We start from the raw sequence: 26,469 nt of genomic DNA, 5'->3' as shown, positions 1-26,469 counted from the left end.
GCACCCACCTGCTACTCCCCTAAGCAGTGTATTGCAGTACATCTGCCTGTTCTGCTCCCCGCTCTGTCTCTGGTGAACCCTCTCACCCCTCCTCCATCTCTGGCCTATACCCCAGTTCTTGTATTTATAAATAAAACTAAAAAAAGAAAGAAAGAAAGAGAGAGAGAAAGAAAGAAAGGACAGGTAAGTATACAGATGAGGCAGCGTTATTCCTCATATTAAAAAAATGGAGGCCAGTGGGGCTTGGGAGCACTCACCTGCTGAAGAATCACCATCTTGGGTCAAGAGCTTGCTGCCGTCAGGCCAGATACAGTTCTGCACAGGAGAGACCATGTAAGACCTCTGAGTGGGCCACCTTTGCGGTGCAGCACTTGCTGGGGTCCCCTGGGCCCCTCCCAAAGCCCCAGCCCCTCCTCCTTCCAGGGATTCCTCCCTGGCTTCTCTCCCAGTGGCTGCAGCCCAGCCCATGTGACCTGACTCTTAGCCACCTCTCAGTCACTGTCACTCAGGGACTCTCAGAGGGCTCCCAGGAAATAACAAGTCCAGCCCCCTCTCTTGGACATACTGACAAAGGGACCCAGAGGGCGTCCAAGACTTGCTCAAGGTCACATAGCAGGGCAGAGTGAATTCAAGATTAGGACTTTGTCTCTGGCCTTCAGGGAGGGGTCACAGGCCAAGCATGACCTGCCCGTGGCCTGCCCTGCCTCACGCCTGTCAAGATGGCCTCCGCTCTACCTGAGGCCACCTCCAGGCCTCCCTGCGGCCTTCCTTCCCTACGCCTCCCCTTACCCCCCTCTCAGTGTTCACCGTTCCCGAAATGAGCCTGTCCTATCCAGACCTCCTAACGTTTATAGATCCGGGCCCTTCTGCCTGGATTTCTAACCAATAAATCCCCACCTACACTTCGTGCTCAGGGCAGTTGGTACCTCCAGGGAGCCTTCCACGACCACGCCCAGGTTGCCAGAGCGCAGTTTCCCTCTACCTGGCTCTCCCCTTTGTGTTAGGCTGCATGATCAGGCTCTGACCCACCGCCGCTCCCAGCGTGAGGGAGTTGATCCAGGGCAGGGCATGGGGTTCAGCCACCCCCTCATCCAGCACAGGACCGGGCCTAGAGATGGCTGAGGATGGACTCACAGGACTGAGCCTGGTGATCTGGGAGGCCCCAGCCCATAGACCTTGGCATGAGGCCTTTTCCCTGCCTCCTGATGGGCATCAATTTTTTACAAGGCCCATTCAGAGGCACTGGGCATTTGATCTTCTGCCCATGACACCTGAGCCCTGACCCCTGGCCTGGAGCTCTGGGAAACAGCGGGCATGCAGTCTGCATGTGTGCCAGGGGAGGGAACTCAATAAGGACCCACAGGCACCTGCCCTGGGGGCTGTCTGAAAGGGTGCCTGGCTGTCCTGACGAGCCTGCTGCAGAGCCACGAGGGCACAGCTAAGTGGTCATGATGGATTTGGGGATTTGGTGCAGGGGGTGTGGAGGGTGGAGAATTTAGGCGTCACTCATACGGAAAAGCTACCAGATAGACTCCCCCTAAAGACAATACTAGTCAGCTGTTTTTCAAATGAGCAGCAGAGAACACAGAGTGGCATCCACAGTTCTGTGCCCATGCCTGACGCACCCATTCTCACAACCTCGTCATGAAGCTTCATCTTCCCATTTCAAAGATGGGAAAACTGAGACACAGAGGAAGGGGGTGACTTATTGAGAGAGGAATAAAGAATACGATTAAAAAAAACAGCAATTTAAAAAATGAAAGTATTACAACTGAGAAAAAGGCACAAAATGATGTAAAGACAAACGATTATATTATTAAAAAAAAAAAAAAAAGCATGGGAGAGAGACCAAAGAAAACAGGGACAGAGGACTTTGCCACCTCCAGCTAGCCCAGCCCAGCCCTGGTCAGAAACAATTCCGTGGACAATATGCCCCCGGCTCTTCCTTCTCCAAGGTACAAACCTCCATCTCGCCAGGCCTGGTATAGTTTCAGCTGATGGCTGCTGTGACTGAGCCCCCAAAGGAGCAGGAGCCCCAGACTGCGGGGCTCCCCAGTAACCCAAGCCCCCAACTCCACTGAAGTCTAGCAAACCACTCCCCGGTGCTCAGACTGCAGACAGCCCGCCTTACCTGGGTCCCGGTTGCACACAGGTTGCCCCCCAGCCTGGGAGGGCTTGGCAAGCTAGGGCCTGGGGTCCAGGACAAGCTGCAGGTGCACGGTGCCCCTTCTCTGTCTTCTGAGTATGGGGGTCTCCGGCTGACTGGCTCCCTCTCAGTGTCTGCTTTTCTTTCAGTCCTGTCCGGAGCACTCTCCTCCCCACTCCAGAGCCTCCCCCGAGGCGGAGCCAGAGCCAGAGCCAGAGCCCGGGGCCCTCCAAGGTCTGGGTGTCATGACATCAGCGTTGGGGGGGCGGGCTGTGCGGCCTCAGTGTGAGTGCTGGCCGCCCTGTGGCCAGGAGGCGGGGGCTCTCTGCTGTACAACTGACCAGCAAGGGCCCAGCCCACTCATCCCGGGCTCAGCTGCCCACGGCCAGTACAGTAAGATGACCTGCTTTCCCAGCCTCCAGGCAGGAAGCCTCGAGCCCAGGCTCACTTGGTCACTGATTTGCTGAGTCTCAGCTCCTACCTGCCCTTCGCCCGGCTTCTGCACCATAAAATGGCCCTTTGAGACTCTGGAAACAATGACCGGCTGGAGTAGGACATGGCCACCCAGTGTCTGACCCTCCCGGTCCCTGTACATGGGCCTGCCGTGCTCCAGAGCACTTCCGGGGGGGCCCCTCAGATGTGTCCCCTGAAACTCGTCACTTCAATGCTGCCCCCACAAGCTGTTCTGGGGGTTAAGCGGGAGAAGTGCATGTTGTTCTAGAATCATCCAGGAAACTCTCAAACCAGCCAATTGGAAGTAACCTGCGTGTACCCGGGAAACGTACAAACGGAAGTGAAATAGGTAGTTTTGAAATGCAGTATTGGGGGACAGCTGAAGAATAAATGAGTCGTGTGCAGTTAGCCCTGGAGAAGACAAACCCACTTTGGGCTCCTGAGACCCAGCGCTTCCTCGCCACCGCGCTTTGCCCGCAGCTGCCCGGCAGCAGCCCCACTGGCACAGACCTCTCCAGAGAACTGTGGGCCGTGGGAGGCAGTCTGGTGGCTCCTCACCCCCTGTGACCTGGGGCTGCCACCCAGACAAGAGGGGCTCACGGAGCCCAAGGGCCCAAGTTCGCCACCTGCTGGTCAAGGGACCTCGGTGCAGAGCTGAGCCTGCAGCCTTGCAGAGCTCAGTGCCAGAGCTCAGAGCTCAGCCTCAGCTGGGCCAGGGCCCCGCTGATCCCACCACCCTGACCCCTGAAAGCTCTGGCTGCTGGAGCAAGCCTGGCCTGGCGGCTCGGAGGGAGTCACTGCACTAGAACACACCGCTCCTGCAATCATCTCTTCCCGAGGCTCCCTAGCTGGGCGGGCCCATGTGTTGGCCCTACACGGATGGGCAGACTGAGACCTGGAGAGGAACGTGGTGCCAAGGACGGGCATGGAGTGCTGGGGGAGTGGCAGGGCTGAGCAGACACCTACAGATGTCAGAACAGCTTTAATTTACTCAGCACCAGGAGGGAGCACGTGCTACAGTAACATACATGCAGATCCATTGTCCTTTGGGGAAATCTAGGAACTGACCTTAATTCAATTATTCTCCCTCAGTCCCCATTCACACAGTCACGGTGGAGTTCTGTTTACTCTACCCCCAAAATCTACCCCAGCCATCTCTCCCATTGCCACCCCAGGCTCCCTGGCTCAAGCTGCCAGCACCTCTCTTCACCAGCCTCTGTCCTAGTATTCCCATGCCCGCCTGCACCCCCACCAGCCCGTCTCCTCTCTCCACAGCCCTCCGTGGAGGAGGCAGCTTCCTCCATGTCACAGGAGGGTTACAGTCAAGGCTTCCTCACCCCGGCAGGTTCAAGAGGCCCCGACTCCTCATTGCCTACCAATGCCTCTCTAGGTGGCATTTTTCAGGATCCAAGTATTTCAATTTGTCTTCCCCCACTAGCCTGGAGATGCCCCAGAGCAAAGCTGTGGCTGCTTCCCCCTGACCCCCCAACCCAGAGCAAAGCTGTGGCTTCTTCCCCCTGACCCCCTAACCCAGAGCAAAGCTGTGGCTGCTTCCCTCCAAACCTCCACCCCAGGGCCCCGCACCTGCTTCCCTCTGAACCCCCAACCCAGGGCTCCACACCTGCTTCCCTCTGATCCCCCACCCCAGGGCCCAGCACAGGGCCAGATGACAGACTGACAGGTCCAGTGATCTCAGCTCACACAGACAGGCCAATTCCCCCCTCACTCATCTCTGATCCCTGGGCAGTCACCAGGTCTGGGAAGCATCCCCTTCATTTCCCTTACCCCCAGAGGGGCAGACAGACACAGGAAGGTCTTTCTGGGATTATGGTAGTGTTTATTTTGAAAGGGGAGTAAGTTTCTACTCCCTGGCACCAGTGCTGTGGCAAACCCCAAATAGAGTGAAGCCCAGGTCAGGACAGCAGACCAAAGGCCCTGCCCTCTGCCAGTGGAGACCTGGGCACCCCTGTGGGCTGAAGGGTGCATCAAGCTACCAGAGCAAATGTTCTCTCCCTCCCACCCTCCAGGCAGAGCTTGAAAAAACTCCATTTTCACCTGCCCAGTCCAGGGCCTTCTGAGGACCCGGGATCTCCGCACAGCCAGGAGCCAGCCTGGCCCACCCACAGCTCATACGCCAAGACTGCAGGCCAGGTCTGTTTGGGGTGGGGTAGCTCCAGCTTCCAGGCTGAAGTCCACACAGTTCTGTTGGCCAGTCTGTCCAAATTTGCTTCATAGCCCTGATGGACACGGCTGAATAAAAACTCACATGATGGCCCAAACCAGCTTATCTTGCCCCCCCACTCACTGTCCCGTCTCAAGAGTCTTCATAGAAATCGACGTTGCGAAGTGGTGATTACATAAATGTATATAGCGCAAACACAGAGATACAGAGAAAGGGTATGATTTTGCCCTTATCCAGCACTTGCTAATAAGAGTGCCGACACATGAGAAACACTAGCCCCACTTTGTAAGAGGGGGAAATTGAGGCACAGGAGGTTTAAGTGACTTGCTCCTGGTTTAGGTCATGCTCCTGGTCCCGGCCCCAGGCCCAGATTCTCAAGGGGAAGGTTCGGTTTTCCAGTTAAGAGTCCTCTTGTCCTCCTGTCTCTCAGCTCCTGGGCCTCCAGGTGTTCCAGGGCCACACAGGAACAGAGCTAGCTAGCCCTGGAGTGAAGACGCAAAGTCAAGAATCCAGAATCTCCACCCAGGAGTCAGATTTGAAGTTGAAAATTCAGGTCCCCAAAAGGAACCAAGTGGTTTTTTTTTTTTCATTGATGTCACCTGGCCTGGAGCTGACATGGACACAGAAGGCCCCCCAGTGGGTGAGGCACCCACACACCAAGAACAGAGTCCGAGCCAGCCTGCAAAGCACCCTCTTCTTCACTTCTCTGAGAAGTAAGACTTTTCCCACCTCAAGCAGAATCCAAATAAAACCAAAGAACCACAGGACTGGAGTTTAGGAAGCAAAAACTGGGGGTTCAGGCTTTCAGTTTTGGCTTAAAAACCACTGGTTAAAATTCAGTTTCAAAAGAGACTATAAAACACTGAGAGCAGAGGAGCCTCCTTGGCTGTATCTGGGGGGTGTTGGTAAAGGAACCTCTGGTCAAGTGATGGATTTGCCTACCTTCGCCTAGCCCAATGAGTCACCTGACACTGGCAGGCCTGAGACCAGCACCCCAGAGTCCATTGTCCCAGGAAAAGCCCAGGCCTCGCAACAGAGGGGGGCCTGGGGCATGCCCCCTACGCACCTGGCCCTTGGTCCACTAAACTGGACGCTTCGTAGCTTCTGGAAGGTCAGGGCAGAAGGTGTCCTTCCTCACTGCCACTGCCCCCACCTCTGCAGGGATTGAGCCAGGGGCTGAGAATGCCATCAGAGGCTGGGAGAAAGCAGCTGCACCCTCCAGGCGTCGGCCTCTGAGGAGACCCAGGCGCAGAGGTTAGGCCTGGGACGGGGAGGGTCAACTCTACCTGGGGTTGCGGGCATCGTTAATTTATTTGGCAAATCTCTGTTGGATAAATAAAAGGATGGGGTTAGAGAATGTTCAGACAAGTTCCTGGCTGAGTAGGAGCCTGGGAAGAGCAAGGGGATCCCATCAGGGTGGTTAGGAAACCAAGTCTGCACCTGACAAAAAGCAAGGTCTGTGACCCGAGGCAGCCCAAGGTCTGAGGGGGAAAGTGGCTTGGGAGTGTGGCAGTTTGTATGTAAACAAGTGACATCTCCTTGGCACACGGCCAGCAGACAGCAGGGCCTTGGGGAAATGTTTGAGGGATAGAGTCCCTATGCAGTGGAGACAGCTGGGGCAGGGCGGGCTATTTTAAATCTCCATGCAAGGGAATGCTCTGGAGTCCTTCGGACACTGAGCCCAGAGAGGGGTAGCGACCTCCCAAGGTCACACAGCAAGTCAGTGGAGGAGCTGGGAGCCGGACCCTGGTGTCCCGCTTCCAGGCGCGTCTGCCGGCCCGGGTGGGGACATATGATGGTGGTGAGCACTGGGGGGCCCCGGCGGCGGCAGGCAGGCGTCACACAGCTGTGAGGGAGGCGCTGCTGACCACATGCACACCCACAGTGCCCGGCAGGTCGCTGGGCTGCCGTCTGCGGTCTTGGAGGTGGAGGGTGTGGAGAGCCTGGAGGTCATTCGGGTCGGCTTTCAGGTGCACCTGGCCCAGAAACTCGTCCTTCAGGACCCGATGGTTCCAGATCTGCAGGGGAGAGAGGTCGGTGGAGGGGCACACACGAGACCAGGCGTCCAGTGTAGCGGGTGGTGCTGAGGGCAGTGAATGCCATCCTGCAGGACGAGCTCGCAGAGGAAGGGAACCCCGAGGAGCTGCTGCCTGTCCGTGGACCTCAGACATGGCCTTCCGGGCCGTAAGCTTCCCCTCGCCTGCCCAAGCCCCCTTCCACATGTAAGGTTAAATCCGCTATTAACCGCCCTTGCACTGACCTTGGGTGACCTTGGACAAGTGGTTACCAGCCTCCCCAGTCCCTGTTTTCCCTGTGTTTAATACGATGTTTGGATTAATGGCCTCTTAGGTTGCTTCTAGCCCCAACATCTACAGGTCAATCCAGTGGGACCCAATGTTAGGAAAACTTGGAGAACCCACAGTGGCTCCCCTGGGGTACTTGTGTGTTTGTTTACAGATGGTTTCTTACCCAGAGAGATGCTGGCCTGGGCCTGGGGGACAGAGAGCTTCCTGCTAATGAGCTCAGAATTTTCAATCACCGGCCCTTGGCCTGAGTGGGAAGGAAGTCCGGGCCCAGGCCTCTGGCTTTCTGATCCCAGCTCTCGGGAAATAGCGATGCAGGCATGCAACCTGTCCAGGTGGCCTCTCCTACAGGGACCTCAGGGACAAGTGCTGAAGCTCTGGAGGACAAGGTGGGGGGAGATGGCCACTGTCCCTGGCCAGGAGCCAGCCCTGCAGTGTGTCCGAGACACTCCTGTCAATCCCACTTACCCACCCAGGAGAGGCAGGCAAGAGAACCCCCAAGGTCACACCTCCAGGGTCAAAGTGAGCATCAGAACCTGGTGTTCCTGTCAAAGCTCTGCTATCCTGTCCTGCTTTTGTGAGCGGGGGCCCGTGAGTGTCCTTGGGGACAGGTGGGCTCACCTGCACAGTGATGGGCTGGCCTGGCTTCTTGCGGTAGAAGATGCCCTTCACGTTGTACTCTGGTGTGGCGATGCCTTTCTGCACAGCCGAGCGGACTTTGTCTCCCTCGCACTTGATGATCACATAAGAGTTAGCCCCTAGAGAAAGGGAGTGGGCGGTAGGGTGAGGGTGGGGGCTGGGGTAGAGCCAGAGGGGACAGATTCTGGAAGGTGGGAATCCCCTCTAGAGCAGACACCTTTGCTCACACCATCAGGGAGAGGGAAACTGGAGCCTGAGGCACTGGCTAACTTCCAGAGGCAGGGGGTACACTCTGGCGATCCCCCAGGCCTTTCCCCATGTTGTTGCCCCTGTCCAGAGCACCCTTGTGTTCTCCTCTTCTCCAGGCTTTATGCTAACACCTCCTCGGTCTGGAGAAAGGCCACCTCTTCCAGGAAGCCTTCCCTGGGCCCGCCTTCCCAGCCACCTGCTCCTATGTCTGACTGCCCCCACTCCGCCCCATGCGGGCTGCCAAGCGCAGGGCCACGGCCGTCCCTCCCTATGCTCTAACTTCCTCCTGGACTAGGCTGTGTGGACCTCAGGGAACGAGCGCCCATTCAATGAGTGAGCGCAGGAGCGCCCTGGAAGCTGGGTATCTGCAGCTGGTAGGGGGTAAAGGCAAGAGTCTCACCAGTTGGGGAGTCCTTGAGACCAGCAGCCCCCAGGACATGGACCTGGGTGACCAGCTGGGGGTAGCCACATAGAGAACTCCAGCAGGTTCGGGGGGGTTCGTCCAAGCGCAGCTCCCTGGTAAAGGGGAGAAGTGATGGAGGGGGACCAGGAAGAGGGAAGGTGAGGGGGTGCAAGAACTAGGGAGAGGGAGAGGAGCAGCATTTCGTTCCAGGGGTGCTTGTCCTGGGAAGCCGCATGACCGCACCTGCTTCCACCCCCAGGCTCCCGCTGCTCCTTCCGTACCAGAGGCTGTCCCCGAGGAATTGACTCTGCTGAGCACCTGCTGTGTGGCAAGCCTTCTGCTGGGATGTTACAGGCATGGCTTCGCAGCCTCATAAAGCCCCGAACAATACGTGACTATCATGCCCATGGTTTACAAGTTCGGAAGTGCCAGGCTCACAGGGGAAGGGATTTGCCCAGGGCTGGAGAGCAGCGGGGTCCAGACTGGCCGGGCGAAGCCCACACACAGACGCCTCTGTGGTCGGGATGGGGGACAGGGAGCATGGACTCTGAGCCACCTGCCCCCTCAGCAGGCCACCTGCCCCCTCGGCAGGCCAGCCCCTTCCGAAAGGGGGTTCAGCAGGACGAGACTCCCAGCCTAGAAGCAGGCAGGCTGAGTGGCCAAGGCCAACTCTGCCACCAGCTGTATGACCTTGGGCCACACCCAACCTCCATCTCCAATTCTCATCAGTTAAACAGGGGGTCAGCCTCCTGCTGAGGGGTACAGGAAAAGCCTGAGTGAAAGCGTCTTTGTGAATGCGAAGAAGTGCTGCGTGCATCGCAGCTCAGCGTGGCGGCGGCTGGTGGGGTCAGGGGGCTGGGAGAGCAGGGAGGCGGTGGGTGCTGGGTCAGTTCAGGGACGTAGAAGGGGGGACCACAGCGACATGCCTGGGCTGCGGAGCCCCGTCAGCCCCGCTCACCGGCAGTTGGAGGGCACGTCAGTGAAGACCCGGAGCAGGAACTCGCCAGGGTGGCCGGGCTCGAAGGTGGTGGGGATGATGACATAGCGGCCCTCGGGCTGGTCCGTGCGTAGGAACACGCTGCGGGAGTTGATGTAGATGGAGCTGGCGGCCCTGTGCTGCAGGCTGTGCATGCGGTACTGGCGGTTCTCCTCCACCTGTGGAGACGAGGGCTGGGCCACCAGAGCTCCCCAGGGGCCCCCACAAGCGCCCTCGCCAAGGGACGTGAAATGCCCAGAGTAGGCAAATCCAGAGACAGAAGCAGATGGGTGTTGGCTTAGGGCTGCGGGGAACGGGTGGATGGAACTTGGTGGTGATGGCTAAAGGGGTCAGATTTCTTTTTGGGGTGATGGAAAATGTCCTAAAATTGATTGTGGTGGTGGCGGCATTGTATTCTGCGAGTACATTAAAAGCCACTACTACTTTACGTGGGTGAACGGTGTGGCATGTGAATTCTAGCTCAGTGAAGTCGCTAAGGCTGGGGGGTGTGTGCAACTGGAACTGCCCTGGTAGCAGCAGCTGTGGGGGACTGCTGTGATATCACATCTGCCCAGGCCACAGCATGTGTTCCTAAGTGACCTAAGTGACCCTGCTGTCAAGGCATGCGGGACAATCCACGACTCCCGCTACGCTGGGCTGCAGTCACGTCAGGGGAGGTGATGACACTTCAGTCACAACATGTCAACACAGTGAGAACAGCTACACGGTGACAGGAGCAAACTGCTGTACCAGGAGCTCGCCAGAGGCCGGGGCCAGCACACACCACGGGCCTGTCACTTTATCCAGTTCTCAATGTCTGAGGGGCCACATGTCCACGGGGCAGGCGCACCACCCACCGGGCGTCGCATGTGCACAAGGTGGAGCGGCCAGTGAGTGGTGAGGCTGCTGGCTCTCCTGGTGGCCAGCAAGGCCTCCAACTCAGGGAGGCCGGGACTCAGAGGGACGGAGCAGTGGGGGCCTCCCAGAGCCCAGCCCAATTACCAGCTATCTTCCTCCTCCTTGCTCCCCAGACAACCCAGGACAAGAAGAAGTGGGGTGCAGCTCCAGCCCCCGGGCAGGGTAGGCCTTCTGGGTATTCCAAACAGCATCCCCGAGACATCAGCCAACGTGGCCAGGCCCTGGCAGCCTCCGAGCCCGTCCCCAGAGCAGGGCCCTAGCTGGCCTCACCTTGTAGATGTCAAAGCCGATGGCCAGGTTTTCACCTTTGCCCCCCCGACGGGTAGACTGTTTTGGCCGCTGCTGGATACAGATCAGCACTTCATCTTCTGGCTTCTTGACATCAAAGACATACTGCAGGCATGGCCGAGGGAGACAGATAACAATGAAGCCAAGTCAAAGTGGACTCACTGGGGGCCCTCCCTGGTGGCGCAACAGGTTAAAGCGCAGCACTATGAAGCTATCTGCAGCCACTGCAGCACGAGTTCGATTCCTGGCCAGGGGAGGTGACCCACATGACACAGCAGGCCTGTCCTGACCGGCCCGCTGCCCCCCTCAGCAGTGTACTTCTTCAGTCTGCCTGTTATGCTCCCTGCTCTGTCTCTGGTGAATCTTCTCACTGCCCCTGCACCTCTGGCCTGTACCCCAGTTCTATATGCATAAATAAATCTTAAAAAAAAAAAAAAAAAAGATGGACTCACTGGATCGTGGAAGCCAGAGCCAGTCCAGAGCCAGACCTGTAGTCACTTCCAAGCTGAGTGAGCTGGGACAAAGCCATATCCCTGCCTAAGCCTCACCCCTCACCCCGTGAGAGAGGCCTACAGTGTGTGAGGGGTTGGGGGCGGGGTGGGGAGGGCTGCTCGGCTCTGAGCTTGGCACAGCTACTGCTCGGTGATGGCGTGCCAGGTGTGAGGATGGAGTGGCTACCAGGCAGTTGCCAGGGAGGAGGCCTTGTGGAGACGCCAGTCTGTTCAAGTCCCCCTGGACGGAACAGCTCTATGTGGTGTGGAAACAAGGGGATTGAACCCTCTGCTCAGCTTTCAAATGTTAACTCTAGATAAGACACTCAGTAGCTCCCAGAGTCTCAGCTCCATTTTTGCCAGCCAGGCCAGACTCTGAGGCTGGGGCCCGGTGACCACACAGACGAGCTGACGTGGCCACCAAGCCCCACTATGTTGAGGGCTGTGCTGAGGGGACAGGGACGCACGCCCAGTCACGCAGGCAACCACAGCGGGACAGAAGGCCGGGAAGCCCACCTGCGGGTTCTGGAAGAAGGTGTCCTTGTGGTTGATGCAGCCCCCGCTGCGGTTCTGCCGCGGGTCTTCATTCTGCGTCCAGGCGCCGTGCAGCCGGGCCTCCTCCCACGTCTTGTGGATGCTCAGGTAAGACGTGTTCATCAGGCGGCACTTGATGATGTCGGTGAAGTATTGGCACATGTCCTCGAAGGTCATCCTGGGCATGGCGAGGGGCTGAGCTGGGAGGGTCCCAGCAGCCCGCCCACCCGCCCGCCCTGAGTGCTCTGAGGGTGGACATGAGGCCATGTGGATGCTTCCCCAGGCCCCCTTAGCCTCAGCTTCCTGACTTGTAAGATGGGAATAAATCTCACAGCAGTATCTCTCAGAACGAGGGCAGGGACTGAGTATCGCAAGGGGAGCACGCCTACCACTCCCGGCAGACAGGGCAGCTGGCACAGGCCGGCTGGTACATGAACAGAGTACATAACTCAGGTCTACATAAAGTGGTTTCCCTCTGGGGTCTTCCTGCAGTGGCCGGGACACACACCACTTCCTGGAGGGGTACTGGGCCCCCCCACGGGGATGCCGTGGGGGCCCAGACAGACTCAGAGAAGTGATGCTGACACATCAAGGGGGACAAGTGTGTACATGTATGAGAGCGGGCACACGCATGTGTGAGTGTGCACATGTGAGGCCCTTCCTACCGATGAGGGTTTTCTATTTCCTTCATTGGCCGAGTCAGATTGGGCAAAAGCATCTCGCCCATGGGTACCCAGACCAGAGGGCCTGGGCGCCTCCTGCTGCAGCACCCTGATATCTGCAGGAGGGAGCCTCCGCAGGGTATCACCATCACTGCCACCTGCCTCTGGGTCAGCCTGGGGCCTCATGGCACCCACCAGACACTGGGCCCAGTACCCCTCCAGGAAGTGCTGAGTACTCTGAATTGGTGCCTTGCTGAAGAACAACTCTAACTCTCATCTGGGACTAAATGCAGGCTGGGTGGGTGCAGGAATGGTCACTGGGCTCTTTAAGGGAGGCTGCTACTGTCTTCCAGCCCCCTGCACACCCATGTGTCCTTCAGCGGCTCTACCTCCCTGACCTCACTCTTCCCAAACCCACGTGCTTTTGCCTCTGGGCGGGGTCCTTCTCCTTGTCCAGCAAGGGCGCCTCATCACCCCAGCCTCAATGGAGGTGGGGGATCCCTCCTGGAGGCCTCTCCTCTGCCCCATGCTCTGCGCGGCCAGGCTGCCAGCATCCCCCACCTGCCAGCATCATGCTCGACTTGCTGATGCCAGAGCAGCCCAGGCTCCCCTCAGGTGGGGATGAAAGTACAATGAAAGGGACCACCACTGCTCAGCTCATTCTGCAGAGGCGGAGACTGAGGCTCAGAGAAACTGTGATTGTGGACAGACAGCGGAAGCTGATGGTGGGACGTCTGCTGCAGCCCTGGCCCCGCCTCCCACACTCGGGAAGCTGCCCCTCAGCCTGGATGCCCACCAGTGCCGAGAACACACTCACCAGAACTCGCCATCATCCTGCACGGTCACCCCCATCTTCTCTCGCTCACTCTTGCTCACTTTCTGCCACTCCTCAGAACTGGGTGTGAGCGCAGGGGAGGGGAGAGAGGAGTATGAGATGAGGGGCCCCTCCAGGACCACAAGGCAGGGGTGAGGGGATGCGAGGGACAGCTCAGCCCAGGCCTCCATGTGAGGGTATGGTTGGGGCCCTGCCTGCCCACTCTGGAACAAAGCTGCAGAGATCCTCACTGCAGGAGGTCTGGGCTCTGCTCATCTGGGCCAAGCAACAAGCACAGAGCAGTTCCCCCCATTCTCAAGCCTACTGTGCTCCCCACTTACTCCCCAGAGGGGTCACTGTGTCCCCTACAGGAGTTAGCACATCCCCATGGCCAAGCCTTTACCCCATCTTATTCACCCCTCCTCCCCCAACTCCAAACTAGGTATCCTAATTCTCCCTCCCAAACCCACCAAAGGCCAGCCCAGTGCCACCTCCTCCAGGAAGCCCCCCCAGGTCTGTGCCCAAGCCCTCTAACCTGGGCCCACCTGCCCGCGCCTGTTACCCTCCCCAGGAGCCTCACGTGTCGCTCCAGGGCCCGGTCCACTCCCGCTCGCCCCAGGGATTGCGCAGACGGATCATGTCCAGCTTCTCGGACTTGAAGAAGGCCAAGAGGCCGTGGCCCAGGCGCACCTTGCGCACGTCCGTGATGGCATACGCATGGCCCTTCACCAGACCACACGCCAGGCGGGCCTCCATGTCGGCCGCTGTCACTGCCTAGGAGGGGAGGGCACGGTTGATGAGCCAAGGGGAGGTGGTTAGACAGTGTCACGCGCCACCTACAGGACAGGAAGGGAACAGCAGGCAGTGTTCTGAGCAGTGAGGACCTGCGCTCAGTGTTCAGTCCTTCAGAAGGCCTAGGCAGCAGTGTGGGGTGAAGAAGGAGCCTACAGAGGGTCAGCCCAGGGCTGTCCTGGGATTGACCAGCACCAGCTTGGTGACTGTTAAATGTTCAGGGATTTTGCAAGCTAGCTGTTAAAGCGTTGGTGGCTTGAAGTCAACCATGGTAGGAGTATTTATACCACAGGAACCAGCAAATGCTACAAATCAGGGTTTTTTATTTTCCAGAGAGCCAGTCTATTAACATGCCACTGAGGTGGTCTCTGAGCCCCAGATTCCCCTCCTGAACCAGGAGGGTGCCCCTAGGCACCCAGTCCTGCACTGGCACCCCATGGGGGCTGCCCCCCAATTCTGGTTGCCCCTCAGCCTGCAATACCACAACCTTTGGTTGAGGGGCCCTCAGACGCTCAGACAAACACCACACCAGTAAAGGGGGGTGCTGCCTGAACAGTGTAGGCACTTCACAGTGTAAGGGGTTGGGGGAGGGGAGGTGTGGCTTGTGTTCCCCAGCACTGGGGAGAGGGCTGGCTGTACCTTTCAACTTCCTCTCGCCTACCATGCAACTGAGGGTCTGGATTCAATGAGCTAACCTGGGCAGGGGCTCCCGCTGGCATGACCATCCTACCTGCCACCCCGACCGGGGCTGACCAGCGGGGAAAAGCCCCACTGATGCCCTCACCTTGATGGAGGCACTGATGAGGCCTCCCCGGCTGTGCACCTTTAACACTCGCTCAAAGAGCTGGCTCCTCTTGGCCTCGTCATTGGCGAAGTCGCCCTCAGTCAGGTCGATGGGCTCAGAAACGCCGCCTGTGAAGTCCACCAGTGCATCTGCTGTGTTGCCTCCATCCAGGGCCTGATAGCAACCCGCCAGCCTGGGGAGCAACATGGAAACAATTCCCAGCTCATGCTCCCTGATGGTCACAGCCCTTCCCCTTACGGGGGACACGTTTTGAGACTCAGAGAGGTGAAGCAAACTGCACAGCCACAGCAGAGCCAACACTAGACCCCAGTCTCCAGCTCCCGAGACAATGTTTGTCCCACTGAGCCACATCATTTCACACTCAAATTTCCCCTCGCCTTAGCACCTCATCTTCAAAAATTAGCTGCCCAGAAATGGAGCAATTCTTGTCAGAAGCAATTAGCGTTCATTTGTCTTTTGACACATCAATTCTGGGTGAGCAGCACTGCTTAGAACAAGGAGCAACTACAATGCCAGGTGAGAGCAGAGCTGGATCTCTTGTCTGGCACACCAGGCAGCCGCCGAACCCTGCACCGAACGCCCATGACTAAGGAGATGCCAGTGCTGGCTTGTTGCACTGGACACTTGCGTCTACAAGGTGCAATCATTCACTGAAGGAATGTTAAGCTTCTACGGTGTGCAATATGCCAGGTGCTGTAGAGACAGTTGCAGCTCCTCATTCAAATGTGTAGAAAAAGGCCTGAGGTTTTACAGGCCCAGTGCTGCATACAAGCCTGGGTGGGGCAGGCTGGGATATACAACACAGCGTGATTTCTGTATGTTGGAAATGGATATCATGAGATGTGGCTACATAAGTGCATAAAGAGTAAAATGTTGATAGAGGCTACGACACAGATGGACTCTGGAGACATTATATGAATTGAAATAAGGCAGACACAGACGGGTAACATTGTATGGTTTCACTTCTATGAGTTACCTGGGAAGCGGCAAGTTCATAGAGACACAAAGTAGAAAGGAGGTGTGTGGCCTCTCTTCCACCTGCAGCCCCTGCACCTGTGTGTCATGGCCTCTCTATGCACCTGTGTGTAAAAGACTTAGACAAGGTAGGCTCTCCCTGGTGGCGCAGCAGGTTAAAGCACAGCACTAAGAAGCTAAAGCCACTTCAGCATGAGTTCAGCACCCCCCCCAGAGGTGACCCATATGGTGCAGCAGACCTCTCCTGACCTCTCCTGACTGGCGCTGCTCCCCTCAGCAGTGTGCTTTGTTGATCTGCCTGTTCTGCTCCCCACTCTGTCTCTGGTGAAATCTCTCACTGCCCCTGCACCTCTGGCTTATACCTCAGTTCTGTATGCATAAATAAATAATAAATCTAAAACACACACACACACACACACACAACCCCCTCGAGTCTTTAGTTCTGGAGTTGGAGAAGAGGCCCTGTGCCTAGGGCCATGAGCTCAGTGGCCACCAGGGGGTGCATTTTGCTTTCTGGATTCTAACCTGTTGGTATGTTTTCTTGAGTTTGTTAGGAGCTATTTTTTCCCCTCCCACCTTTCTCTCTATCTTTGTCTCTGTCTGTCTGCTCCTCTCTCTCTCTCTCTCTCTCTCTCTCTCTCTCACACACACACACACACACACACACACACACACACAGAGGACGATGACTCAGGCCTGGAAGAGGAACCAGGGTGCTGCTCCACAGACTGGCGGGGCTGGACTCCACCCACTGACCCCCTGCCCCAGGCCTGGCCCTGTCTTGCAGGCCCCTGGGCAGATCACTCTTCTTCCTATCTCTCCACAGCTCAGCAACGCTTTGTGCTGGTGCTGGGGACCCAGAGCCTGGCAAAGGGCGGGAAGACACATTCACCCAACAGAATGGAAGGACAGACAGTCGGGTAGACAGATGTTAGACAGATGGATAAGGGAGGCCTGGTGCCAAGAAACACGGTTACTTGCCCGCCCTCTTCAAATTGCCCAAGAGCAGAGGTCACACCCAAGGCTCCAGGGAGGGCTCAAAGTTTGAATCTCTGGGAAGCCACACCAATCTGCACTGGCCCAGGCCACCTGCAGGACACCTGCCTGGGCCTAAGTCTTTATAGACAGAAGTGGGTGCTGGGCACAGAGAAGTGGTTGTTATTTATACACCCGGCACCTCTCTATGTGGGTGACTGTGAGGCCTTGCCACTAGCTACCCAGGTTTCCACCCCATGCGGTATATATTCAGCTGTGCACTGTGGCTCAGGCTCTAGGCACTCTGTGTGACTCTGCGCCGGCCCCTCACCTCTCTGCCTGGACCCCTAGCCAGGGGGACACCCATATGGAGCCCATCAGTGGTGCTGCGCCGGCCCGGCACCCACCCAGCTGCCCTCTGCCAGCACCTACTTGGCATAGGCCTTCTCCACCAGAGCACACCAGAACTCATTGCGGGAGTTGGAGTGGCAGTAGATGAGCTGGTTGTTGACTGTGGGCAGCCGGTCATCGATGACCACGTCCACCCACTCCCCAAAGCGCCAGAAGTGGAAGTGGAAGATGCCCGCATAGGCTTCGGGCTTCTCGGGATCCCACTCCTGCTCCTTCCAGTCTGGGATGACCTGGATGGGGAGGGAGGAGAAGACGGGAATGCAAGGAGGGTCATGAGCAATTGGGGGCACATGCCCCCAGGGCACCAAAATGGAAAGGCACACTGGGTTCAACCTCTGTCTCAGACATAAGTCAGCATGCAATTTGGGCCCATTTTTCTCATGTCTGGACCTCAGTTTCCCCCTCTGCGGTGGCTGCGGCTCCCTTAGACTCTTCCCAGCCCCGTGGTGGTAAGGTTCTGTGCACTCACTCTGGTCCTCAGCAACACACCACGTCCATCCCAGTTCCCACCGGGAGAATGGTGCCACCATCCCGCAGTGCATCCCGAGCTCGACGCTGGGCCATGCTGGCCTCCTCCTGTGCCTTCTCCAGCCAGTGAGGCCCATCCAAGCCCCTCCATTCTGCTCAATCTGGCTCCCTCTCTCCATCTCCCTGGTACCACCCTGGCCCAGTGCAGCATCTCCTTGTCCTCGCACGCTGTAACAGCATCAGCAGCCCTCTCTGCCCTCACCCCTCACAGCAGTGAGTGCTCTTGCTGAACAGGTCTCTTCCCTGGAAATAAGGGTCAAATCCTTAATGTGCCCTGACCTTTCCCCACCACCCAGGCTCATTTCTCTACTCCTACCCTTCTCCCAGCCCAGCCCCATGAGCCGCTCTGGGCTCTTCCTCTAGCTGACTCTTACTTTTCCTTTAGGGTCCATCCTTCTCCTCCTCCAGGAAGTCCTCCTTGACTTTTTAGAGAAAGCCAGGTCCTCTGTCCATCAATTATGGCTCCCAGCCCTCTCTGCTCCCAGTTATAACTAAACAAGTGTGTGACAGTGCCTTCAGCACTGACACTGTCACTGAAATGTCAGCTTTCTGAGGGCAGAGACACCTCTGTCTTGGTCATGGTGCCTGCCCAGCACCTAGCTCATGGCCTGGCCAGAGGCAGTGCTTAATAAACATCTGAGAGCTGAATGAATAAGTTCAGAGGAACTGCCTGGGACTCTAACAACACTGGTTATTTGTGGGTGATGTGAATTGTATTGGAAGTGTCAGGTATCATGCCTGGTCTATTTATTTAATTCGAATCCACAGCAACCTCATGACTTTACAGAAGAGGGGAAAATGAGGCTCAGAGAGGCAAGTAACTTGTCAGGATGCCACCACACACCCTCTTTGGAGGCAGGCCCACCGGAGTTTGAAGCCAGGGCCTAAACAATGAGTTCTGTATAGTGTGGCTCGCTCTGCCTGGCCCCTGGCCTCGGGAGGTCCCCAGCCTGCTGGGAGGGGAAGGCATTCAGACAAGAATGATGTAGGGGGCATCAAGACAGTGGAGAGGGGGGGAAAGGAGCCCCCACCCTGGAGGGCCAGCTCTGTTTCTGAGAAGATATTCTGAGAGCTGGCATGGGTGTCCCCAAGCAGATGAAGATGGACAGAGATGAGCAGGGCAGCAGGTGGGGGCAGGAAAGGGCCAGGCCAGATCACCTGCTGGCCTTGTAAGCAGGGGACCAAGGGAGGCTGAGTTTCAGAGAGACCACAGGCAGCTCCTTCTGGAAGAAAGGTGGGCACTTGGGCATCCAGCCACAGCCCCATCAGAGGCTGCAAATCCCAAAGCCCGGACCAGCCTGAGTACAGAGACTTCATCCAAAAGCCATTTCCCAACCCCCACGCTCATTAAGGATGCTTTTGTTTACAGCCTCTTTCCATCAGCAGGGATGCTGGCAAAGAGAAGCTCCCTAACGGGACACTGGAGAGAGCTCAGATGAAAGTGCTCAGCTCCTTAAGAGGCGTCCTGGCTGTGCTGGGGCCAGGCAGGCCTGCTGCGTCCTCTGCTGCCCAACCCTGACCCTGGCTGCTCTCCTTCGAGGCATTAAAAACAGGTTACTCCAGCCGGCAGAAGCTGCCCCTGGGCATGGGTGAGGGCTGCAGGACTCACTGTCAGGGCTGCAAAGTTGGGGCGCTGCTGGGCCAAGGGCTCTGTGTGGCTACACACTCCCCGCCTCTGGGCCTCCCTTGGCAGTCAACTCCGTAGGGCCTGGCACTTCTGCCCTGACCACCCGCGACCTTTCCCACTTCGCTTTCCGTACAGGACGCTGTATCAACAATCTGGCACCCACTGCTGCACGGGTGGGAAGGCTGAGCTCCACAGGGGTGCAGGGAGGCACAGAGTGTGGGGGTTCAGACATGAGCTCACCGACCTGTGCACGGTCCTCCCTGCTCTGAAAGCTCTGGATTGAGTCTGGGGTCGAGGGGGCTGGGAGGGTGGAAGAGAAGCCCTCAAGGGCACAGGGAGGGGCTGCTGAGGGAGAATCATTAGCCAAACCCAAGCTTTGGCTCGGAGTCCTCTGGGCTCAAGGAGCACCTAATGAGGCTCCAGAGCCAGCGGTCCCCTGGGGCCTCAATTTCCCCTCCTGTAATCACAGCATCGGACCTGGCTGTGGGACCCAGGCTGGAGGGAGGTGCCAAGCCAGAGGGAGGCGGGCCCAGAAGGGGTGCTCACACAGGCACACACACTGAAAACCCTCCTCACCTCACTGGGTCACACCCCAAAACCCAGGGAACAAACAAAGATGCCTGGAGCCCCCTCAAAGGGCTCAGGAACCACCCTGGAGAGTCTCCCACCGGCAGAGGAAGGGCCCACGGGGGCGTGGATCAGGGTGATAACCGAGGGGGAGGATGACACATCCCATTTGTTCAAATCTGTGAGCTCACAATGGTACTTCGCAAACAAATCATCACAGTCATTACTGGAGCTTGGCAGGGCATCAACTCATTATCTGGGCAGAATTAAGGGGAGAATCAAGGATGTGCTCTGCTCCTATAACTGTATCAGGGAGTAACCAATAGCAGGTGAAGGGACACTTATATCTAGAGATGAAATCTAGCTAGTATATGAGGACGAGATTAGAAGAGGAGATCACTATTTTGCAACCACTGACAAGTAATGGACTCAGATGACCATGACTTCTCAAATGAGTTTAGGATCCTGGCTAACATTACTAGCCAGGATGGCTTCCAACATCATTAAGAGAAATAAACAGACTTTTACGTGTCTCCTGAGAGAAGGACACAGTTTTTGGCATGAAGTAGTCATGTCAAAAAAAAAATAAAATAAGTGTGTGAACCTTCTTAAGTCTCCAGAGGAAAGTCATCTCTTACAAGAAATGCAGGACATGAGAACATGTTAAATGACACCATAAAAATGACGCCAGTATAGTCCCGAGCATCAGAAATGCCACCGAACAGATAACTGGCTTCTTCAGCAAAGACATTCCCAGGGAAAAAAAATAAAAGATGAAGAGGGAACCAGCCAGTTGTAATTTTTGCCTTTTGTTTGGAACTGATTCAAGCAAACTGTAAAACCTGTCCGTCATTACGGAGCAAATTTCAATATTTCGTTATTAAGGAATTATAATAGAATTATTTGAGGTGTGGTATGATAGTACGGTTAGTGGTTTCTGGGTTTTTTTTTTCCCCCTAATGAATCCTTATCATACAGAGAAGCATCCAGAAATATTTTCTGGGAGGGAGAGTAGGGGAGGACATGGGACGTGAGCTGACGACTGTTGAAGCAGAGAGACGTTCGGGGGCTTGCTGGGCCCTGTCTCGCCTCTCCTGTCTTCTACAGTTGAAATGCTCCACCACACAGACCCCAGCTCCCTCTCCCACAAGTCAAAATCCTGCAGGAGGCCCTGAAGCTGCTCTCAGCCTCACTCTGCAGGCTCTGCGCAGCTTCAGGGCACCTCAGCTATGCAACAGCGGCTCCCTCTGCAGCACTGTGCCGTTCCTGGTCCCCCAGGGGCTCAGGGCCCAGTGCTCCTTGAACACCCTCTCTCCTGCAGGCTCGTTCCCTGCTCACTGAGCAGGGCAGAGGGTCCCACCCAGGCCATTGTCCCACTCACACTGACATTCCCAGCACCCAACACAGGGCTCTGCGCCTGGCAGGAAACCCCCAGCGCTGGCCACAGTCGCCTCTGGGGGGCGCCTGGAGCCCTCTGAAGGTTCCCCCTGGGGACTGACCTAGACCCAAGAGACTGAGCTCAAATCTGGCTGGGGCAGATTGTGTGTGTGTATGACTGAGAGGAGGAGAGTCTGGGAAGCCGGGAGCCCAGGGCAGGCAGCACAGCTCAGAAGTGGTGTGTGGGTACACACCCGTATGCACATCAGTGTGGGAGTGGGGGGTGCACTTAGTGCATACAGAGGCATCTCTCACTGATTTCCGCGTGGGACCCCAAAGAGCCAGTTGGGGGCTTTTCTGAAGAGGGTCAGCAGGGCTGAGAGGCCACAGCAGGTCTCCTGTTACCTGAGTTGAACGAGGGGGCCCATACGGACTCTTTAGTTCCCAAACTAGAGGATTCTGAGCATCGGAATAGACTCGGTTCTGATTCTGACTGATTCCAAGAGCCCTAAGTTCTCTACTTTCAGAGGCCATGGTTAGAAAAAGCAGGATAATGGGGCACCATCCTGCGCCCCCTCGGGCGAGCAGAGCCCCTCTGGCTCAGCAGCCGGAGAGCAGGGTGCTGATGTTCTGCAGAGTCCCCGACGCCTATTCATTGTCGGGGGTGGGGGGCAGCAGACAAGGCTCAGAGATGTGGGTGGGGAGCCTTGACCTGGCTCCTCCTGCTGGGCTCCCCAGCATACTGTGAAGGCTGAGGCCCCCTGGGCTGGGCCTGGTAATGGTGAGAGAGGAGCGTCTACTCCCTCGTGACCACTCGGGCCAGGCTAGGTCCCAGCTCCTGCCTTCACCCACATCACTGTGGCCGTATGCACTGGGCTGCTAACGCACCCCAGGCCACTCATTCTCTGCAACCAGAACCCGCCTCAGTAATAAGCGCTCCCAACACACTCGGCTCAGAGTAATCGTGAAAAGCAAAGACACATATGACTGGGGTGTGGCAATGAGAAAACCGAGAGCGGATCTTGTGTGCCAGCTTGCAAAGCCAAACTAATGCTAACTCATCTCACCCTCCCAACAGCCTTACAAGGGGGTTGATGTCAGCTCCCCCGCTGGAGAGTGCCTGGGGGGGTGGGGGGATGGGGGTGTGTGGCAGGATAGGCCCCTCACCCCTTCCGGTGGTGCAGCGGGAGGCTGACGTCCAGGAAATGTCCGGTCTCAGCGCGTTTCCATGGGAAACGGGTCCTTGTTTCCCATTCTCTGCATTCTTCCAGACCCAATCCAGGAGAGAGCCAGGATCCCACCCGGTCCTGGGGCGGAGGGCTAGGTTCCTAGGTCTCTATCCGCTGCTCTGGAGAGGGCTCTGTGGTGGAGGATGGGGGCATGGACCTCAAAACTTAGAAGCAGAGGTTGTTCCTAAGTGAAACCCCATTGTGGCCTCTAAAGCCAGGCCTGACCTTGGTCTTTGAGTAGAAGCTGGACATGCCCAGGCGTGGCCCTCAGGGAAAGTGGGGGCATCACAGGGGGCCAAGGGGACCCAGAGACTGGTCCCCACACACCCCCTCCTCTGGCCCCTCCACTCCCTCTTTGACCTTGGGCAGGTGGCCACTTTCTGGGCCTTGGCTGGTTCATTCCAGACTTTTGGGCTAGAGAGAGACGAAGAGGGGACAGAGCTCTGAAGAAGGGTCAAGTGGCCCATGAAGGTGACACAGTGCTATCAGGCTTATCTGGCTGGCAGGGCTGGAAGGGGCTTCACAGAGCCACTGTTCCCTCTAGAAAGTCAGCGGCTGCAAGAGAGTTAGGGCTGCTGACCTTGCTGACCACACTGCACGTTTGTGACAGGTCATCCCTGTCACACTCTGTCCCCCAGACACCCTGCAAGGGAGGGAGACCAGATGGAGACTCAGTAGCCTGAGCGCCTTCTCACGCCCAGAGAGGCTGGGCTGGGAGCCACTGCAGGAAAACACCAGCTGTGCTGCTCCCTGGTTGGATAGCGAGAGACAGGGTCTCAGCTCAGTCCCTGCCCAGCCCAGTCACCTGGCTGTGCTGAGTCTCATCCCTGAAGGCTGGTGGGAGGAGGGCTTCAAGCATGGGGAAAAGCCCAGAAGGGGGTGGTCAGGGCTGCGAGGAGACAGGTGGGTCAGCGCCCCTGCAGAGGAGTGGCTTGCGGCGAGAGACTGTACACCACCCGGGCCAGACACACAGGTTTTATTGGGGACGGGCAGCGGGCACGGCAGAGGCACACAAGGCCCACAGGGCAGGAGTGGTGCGGCAAGGTGGGCGTGCAGTGCAGGCAGTTCTGAACCAAGCAGGTCCCTGGAGCTGCAGGAAGAAGTCGAGCAAAGAGACAGAAGGGCAGGGCTGCTCCCCAAGATCTGGCTTCCCCCAGTGGTCAGTGGAGAAGCAAAGTAGGGATTTCGTCAAAGTCCTGGAACAGGGTATGAGTTAGAAGTCAGAGCTGTGAGTTAGAAAGGACCAGCGCACACGCCACGGCCAATCTCCCACCTAATGAATCCCAAACCTGCCTGCACGCTTCCAAAGTGGGGGTGCATCCTCCCAGCAGCAGCACAGCTAACTGATGGCTCTGACCCTCCATCTCTCAGTGCATCTCTCCCCAGAACCCGTAGCCCTGATGACTCTGCCATGAGGGAAGTGTCGGGCACATCCCTGACCAAAAACAGGGCTGTCTTGAAACAGGGCATTTCCTGATGGCATTTCCTGTGGTGACCTCGGTGGGTGCTAGGCAACAGGCAGGCCCATCTTTCAAAGGGGGCTCACCCCGCTGTGCAGTGCAAAGAAGAACGAGGTTTGAGGATTCGAACCGAACCTGCTGATAACCTTACCTCAGTTTCTCATCGGGTGAGTGGGTGGCGCTACCTGTGAGGTCAGTATGTGCAACTTCCCACCCATTTCTGACCATCAGCCATCACAACTGCCCAGCAGGCCACCCTAGGTTCCACTGAAGATGCCAAGGAGATGCCACACCATGACAAAACACACCCTCTCTGGCCAGGGAGCTGGGAAAAGCCTGACCTCCCAGCGGGGCCACTTGAGAGCCGACTGTCTCCAGCTCCGGGGGGCGGAAACCCTTACTATACTGTTCTCCACTTCACTGTATGAACTGCATCGTCCCCCAGTGCAAAATCAGAGGCTGGAAGATCCCTGGCAGGGGGTGGGGGCAACAACTGACCAGAGAGGCCACAGATTTGAGATCTGAAGTTACCCAAGTTGAATGCCAAGATCATCCTGACTGAGCAGTCATAATACAGTTCACCTAACATCATACTTGTTCCTAGGGCAGGTTAGACTCTAGAATATATCCACATGAATGTAACACGCTTTCACAATATACGTATACGTAGAGACAGACTGATCGCCAAGTGACACTGACATGACTCCCTCCCCCTCTCCCCACCTGAAGCCATTCCCAGAAGAGCACGAGCTGGACTGCATCGCCTCCAGCGTGCTGGCCACTCCCGATGGCCCAAGGCAGCCCCAAAGCAGCCCCGCTCCCGTCCCTGGAGCCCGAGGTGTCCTGGGACCACGCACTGGGAGCAGCGCTGTCCTGGGTCCTCAGGCTGGTGTTTGCCTCTGGACACAGGCTCCGGCAAACAGGCCTCGGCCGGATGGGCAGCAAAGCCTGTTTACTGGATTCTCCAAGGAGGCGGCTCTGTCGTCGCTGTCACCGGTCTCTGGAGCAAGTTCGGTGGCTGGTTCTTTGGAGCCCGCTCTCACGCCGTGTCTGTCTCAGTGTGTTTCAGGACGGTGAAGCAGAGAGGGCAGAAGGCCGTGGTCCTGCCGTCTGCCGTCTTCCTCCACAAGCCCCCCCCCCCCAGGCCTCCAGGGTCTACAGCAGCAGCAGCAGCCAGTTCAGCCTCTAGACTACAGAGCCTTTCCTAACCCCCACATCCGGGGTGCTTGCACCAGGGAGGAGTGAGGGAGGACATGACTCAGGGGGTCTGCAAGCCGAGGACAGGTCAGCAGTTCGAAGAATGCCCCCAAATGTACCGGGGGAAGAGGGGCCGGGCAGGAGATGGGCAGTGGGCCGGAGGAGGCAGCTGCCATCAGAGCTGGTTAAAGACCACGGAGGCCTTGAGGTTGGCGGGCTCCACACCCTCGCCGAAGGTGATGAGGAAGAACATGACCTTGCGAATCTTGGCCAGCTCCGACAGGCGCTCCCCGAACTCCTGGGCATCGGCCTCGTTCCAATCCATGGCCTCCGAGTCCTCTTTGCGCCAGAAGATAGCAGCGGGGTCCAGCAGCTGGCGCGTCATGAGGTTGGTGAGGTCGGGCGTCCAGTTCTGCGAGGTGCCGGTGATGGTGACCTTGCCCGGCTTGTCCAGCACCACGTTCCAGCGCTCAAACTGCAGCTTCTGCTGCTGGATGAAGTCGAGGCGGTACACGGACTCGGCTGGCCGCAGCAGCTTCTCACCGTCCTGGCGCTTCTCCCCGCGCTGCTTCAGGCTCTCCACGCGCAGCCGCATCTGCTTGGTCAGGTCCTCGTCCAGGACCAGCGGCATGTCCAGCTGTGGCTTCTGCGGCCCATCCTCCGCCATGGTCCAATTACCGTTGCCGCTGCCACCACCACGGTGAGTCTAGGAGCTGAGTGGCCCGGGGCCCTCACCGCCCAGGCAAGAGGCCACCAACCAGGCCCCGCCTACCTGCCCGCCCTCCCCCGTCCCCTCCCCTTTGTTAGTGGCCCTTCCTAGCCTCGCCCAGGCCTGCACCTGGGGCGTCTAGGAGAGTGGGAGTCTCCGGGTGACTCCTCTCCACCGGAGCAGGAGCAGCAATGGAGACGCCGCAGGCAGCGGAGGGTGACAGGCTCCTCGGGGACCAGGGCACTGATGTCAATTGCTGTGGCAACCACCCTGACTACAGGGCTGGGCCGGGCTGGCTTGTTTGTGAACAAGAGAGCAGGACTGATGGGAGAGGGAAGGGAGAGGGGAGCAGGTCGGGGGCCAGAGGTGGGAAGGCCCCCCGCGGGTGTGAGGGCAAGAGCTGGCCAGAGGCACCACCAATTTGAGATCTGAAGTCACCCAAGTGGCCCGTGACTCCCCTTACCCTCCACCCGCACCTGCCAAAAGCTGTCCTTGACCCCTCCAGATGCCCAGAGGCCTCCCCCACACCCCTCTGCCCGGACCCAGACCCAGCCACCGCCCTCTCCCACTAGATGCCTGTTCTTAGGCTTGGTGAGTACGAGCATCACCTGCAGGACTTAACACATGATTGCCGGGCCCCTACAGCCTTCCTGATTTAAAGGCGCACGGACGAGGCCTGAGCATTTGCGTTTCTTTCTTTCTTTCTTTTTTTAAGATTATTTATTTATGCATATAGGACTGGGGTACAGGTCAGAGGTA

At 57.5% G+C, this 26,469-nt stretch overlaps 2 protein-coding genes and 1 long non-coding RNA gene across 6 annotated transcripts in view; all 3 read right to left on the bottom strand.

Moving 5' to 3' along the window:
- Positions 1-5,369: 5,369 nt before the first annotated feature.
- Positions 5,370-26,469, bottom strand: part of CAPN5 (calpain 5) — a 47,315-nt gene continuing 26,215 nt past the window's right edge. For all 4 annotated transcript variants that reach the window (XM_004683230.2, XM_012725426.1, XM_012725427.1 and 1 more), the window contains exons 4-13: positions 17,038-17,246; positions 14,635-14,827; positions 13,639-13,832; positions 13,062-13,139; positions 11,565-11,760; positions 10,540-10,662; positions 9,334-9,530; positions 8,373-8,488; positions 7,706-7,842; positions 5,370-6,799 (exon numbers count right to left, since the gene is read on the bottom strand). In XM_004683230.2, the coding sequence (XP_004683287.1) occupies positions 6,620-6,799; positions 7,706-7,842; positions 8,373-8,488; positions 9,334-9,530; positions 10,540-10,662; positions 11,565-11,760; positions 13,062-13,139; positions 13,639-13,832; positions 14,635-14,827; positions 17,038-17,246 (1,623 nt within the window). In that variant the 3' untranslated portion in view covers positions 5,370-6,619. The remainder of the gene's footprint in view (positions 6,800-7,705; positions 7,843-8,372; positions 8,489-9,333; positions 9,531-10,539; positions 10,663-11,564; positions 11,761-13,061; positions 13,140-13,638; positions 13,833-14,634; positions 14,828-17,037; positions 17,247-26,469) is intronic.
- Positions 23,304-24,655, bottom strand: LOC105853680. Its single transcript, XR_001145474.1, has 2 exons — positions 24,528-24,655; positions 23,304-23,540 (listed from the first exon to the last, which is right to left on the bottom strand). It is a non-coding gene; the product is annotated as an uncharacterized LOC105853680 (long non-coding RNA).
- Positions 24,944-26,022, bottom strand: OMP (olfactory marker protein). Its single transcript, XM_004683229.2, has one exon. The coding sequence runs from the start codon at positions 25,666-25,668 to the stop codon at positions 25,177-25,179; it is 492 nt and encodes a 163-aa protein (XP_004683286.1). The 5' UTR covers positions 25,669-26,022; the 3' UTR covers positions 24,944-25,176.

This window comes from Condylura cristata, unplaced genomic scaffold (genome assembly GCF_000260355.1).
Source record: "Condylura cristata isolate star-nosed mole 26May11 unplaced genomic scaffold, ConCri1.0 scaffold00015, whole genome shotgun sequence".
NCBI classification, from domain to species: domain Eukaryota; kingdom Metazoa; phylum Chordata; class Mammalia; order Eulipotyphla; family Talpidae; genus Condylura; species Condylura cristata.
The sequence above is the reverse complement of the archived record's forward strand: the minus strand, read 5'-3'. Positions and strand labels throughout refer to the sequence as shown.

Coding starts and splice junctions, on each gene's coding strand:
- OMP (XM_004683229.2), bottom strand. CDS start 25,668: ATGGCGGAGGATGGGCCGCAGAAGCCACAGCTGGACATGCCGCTGGTC.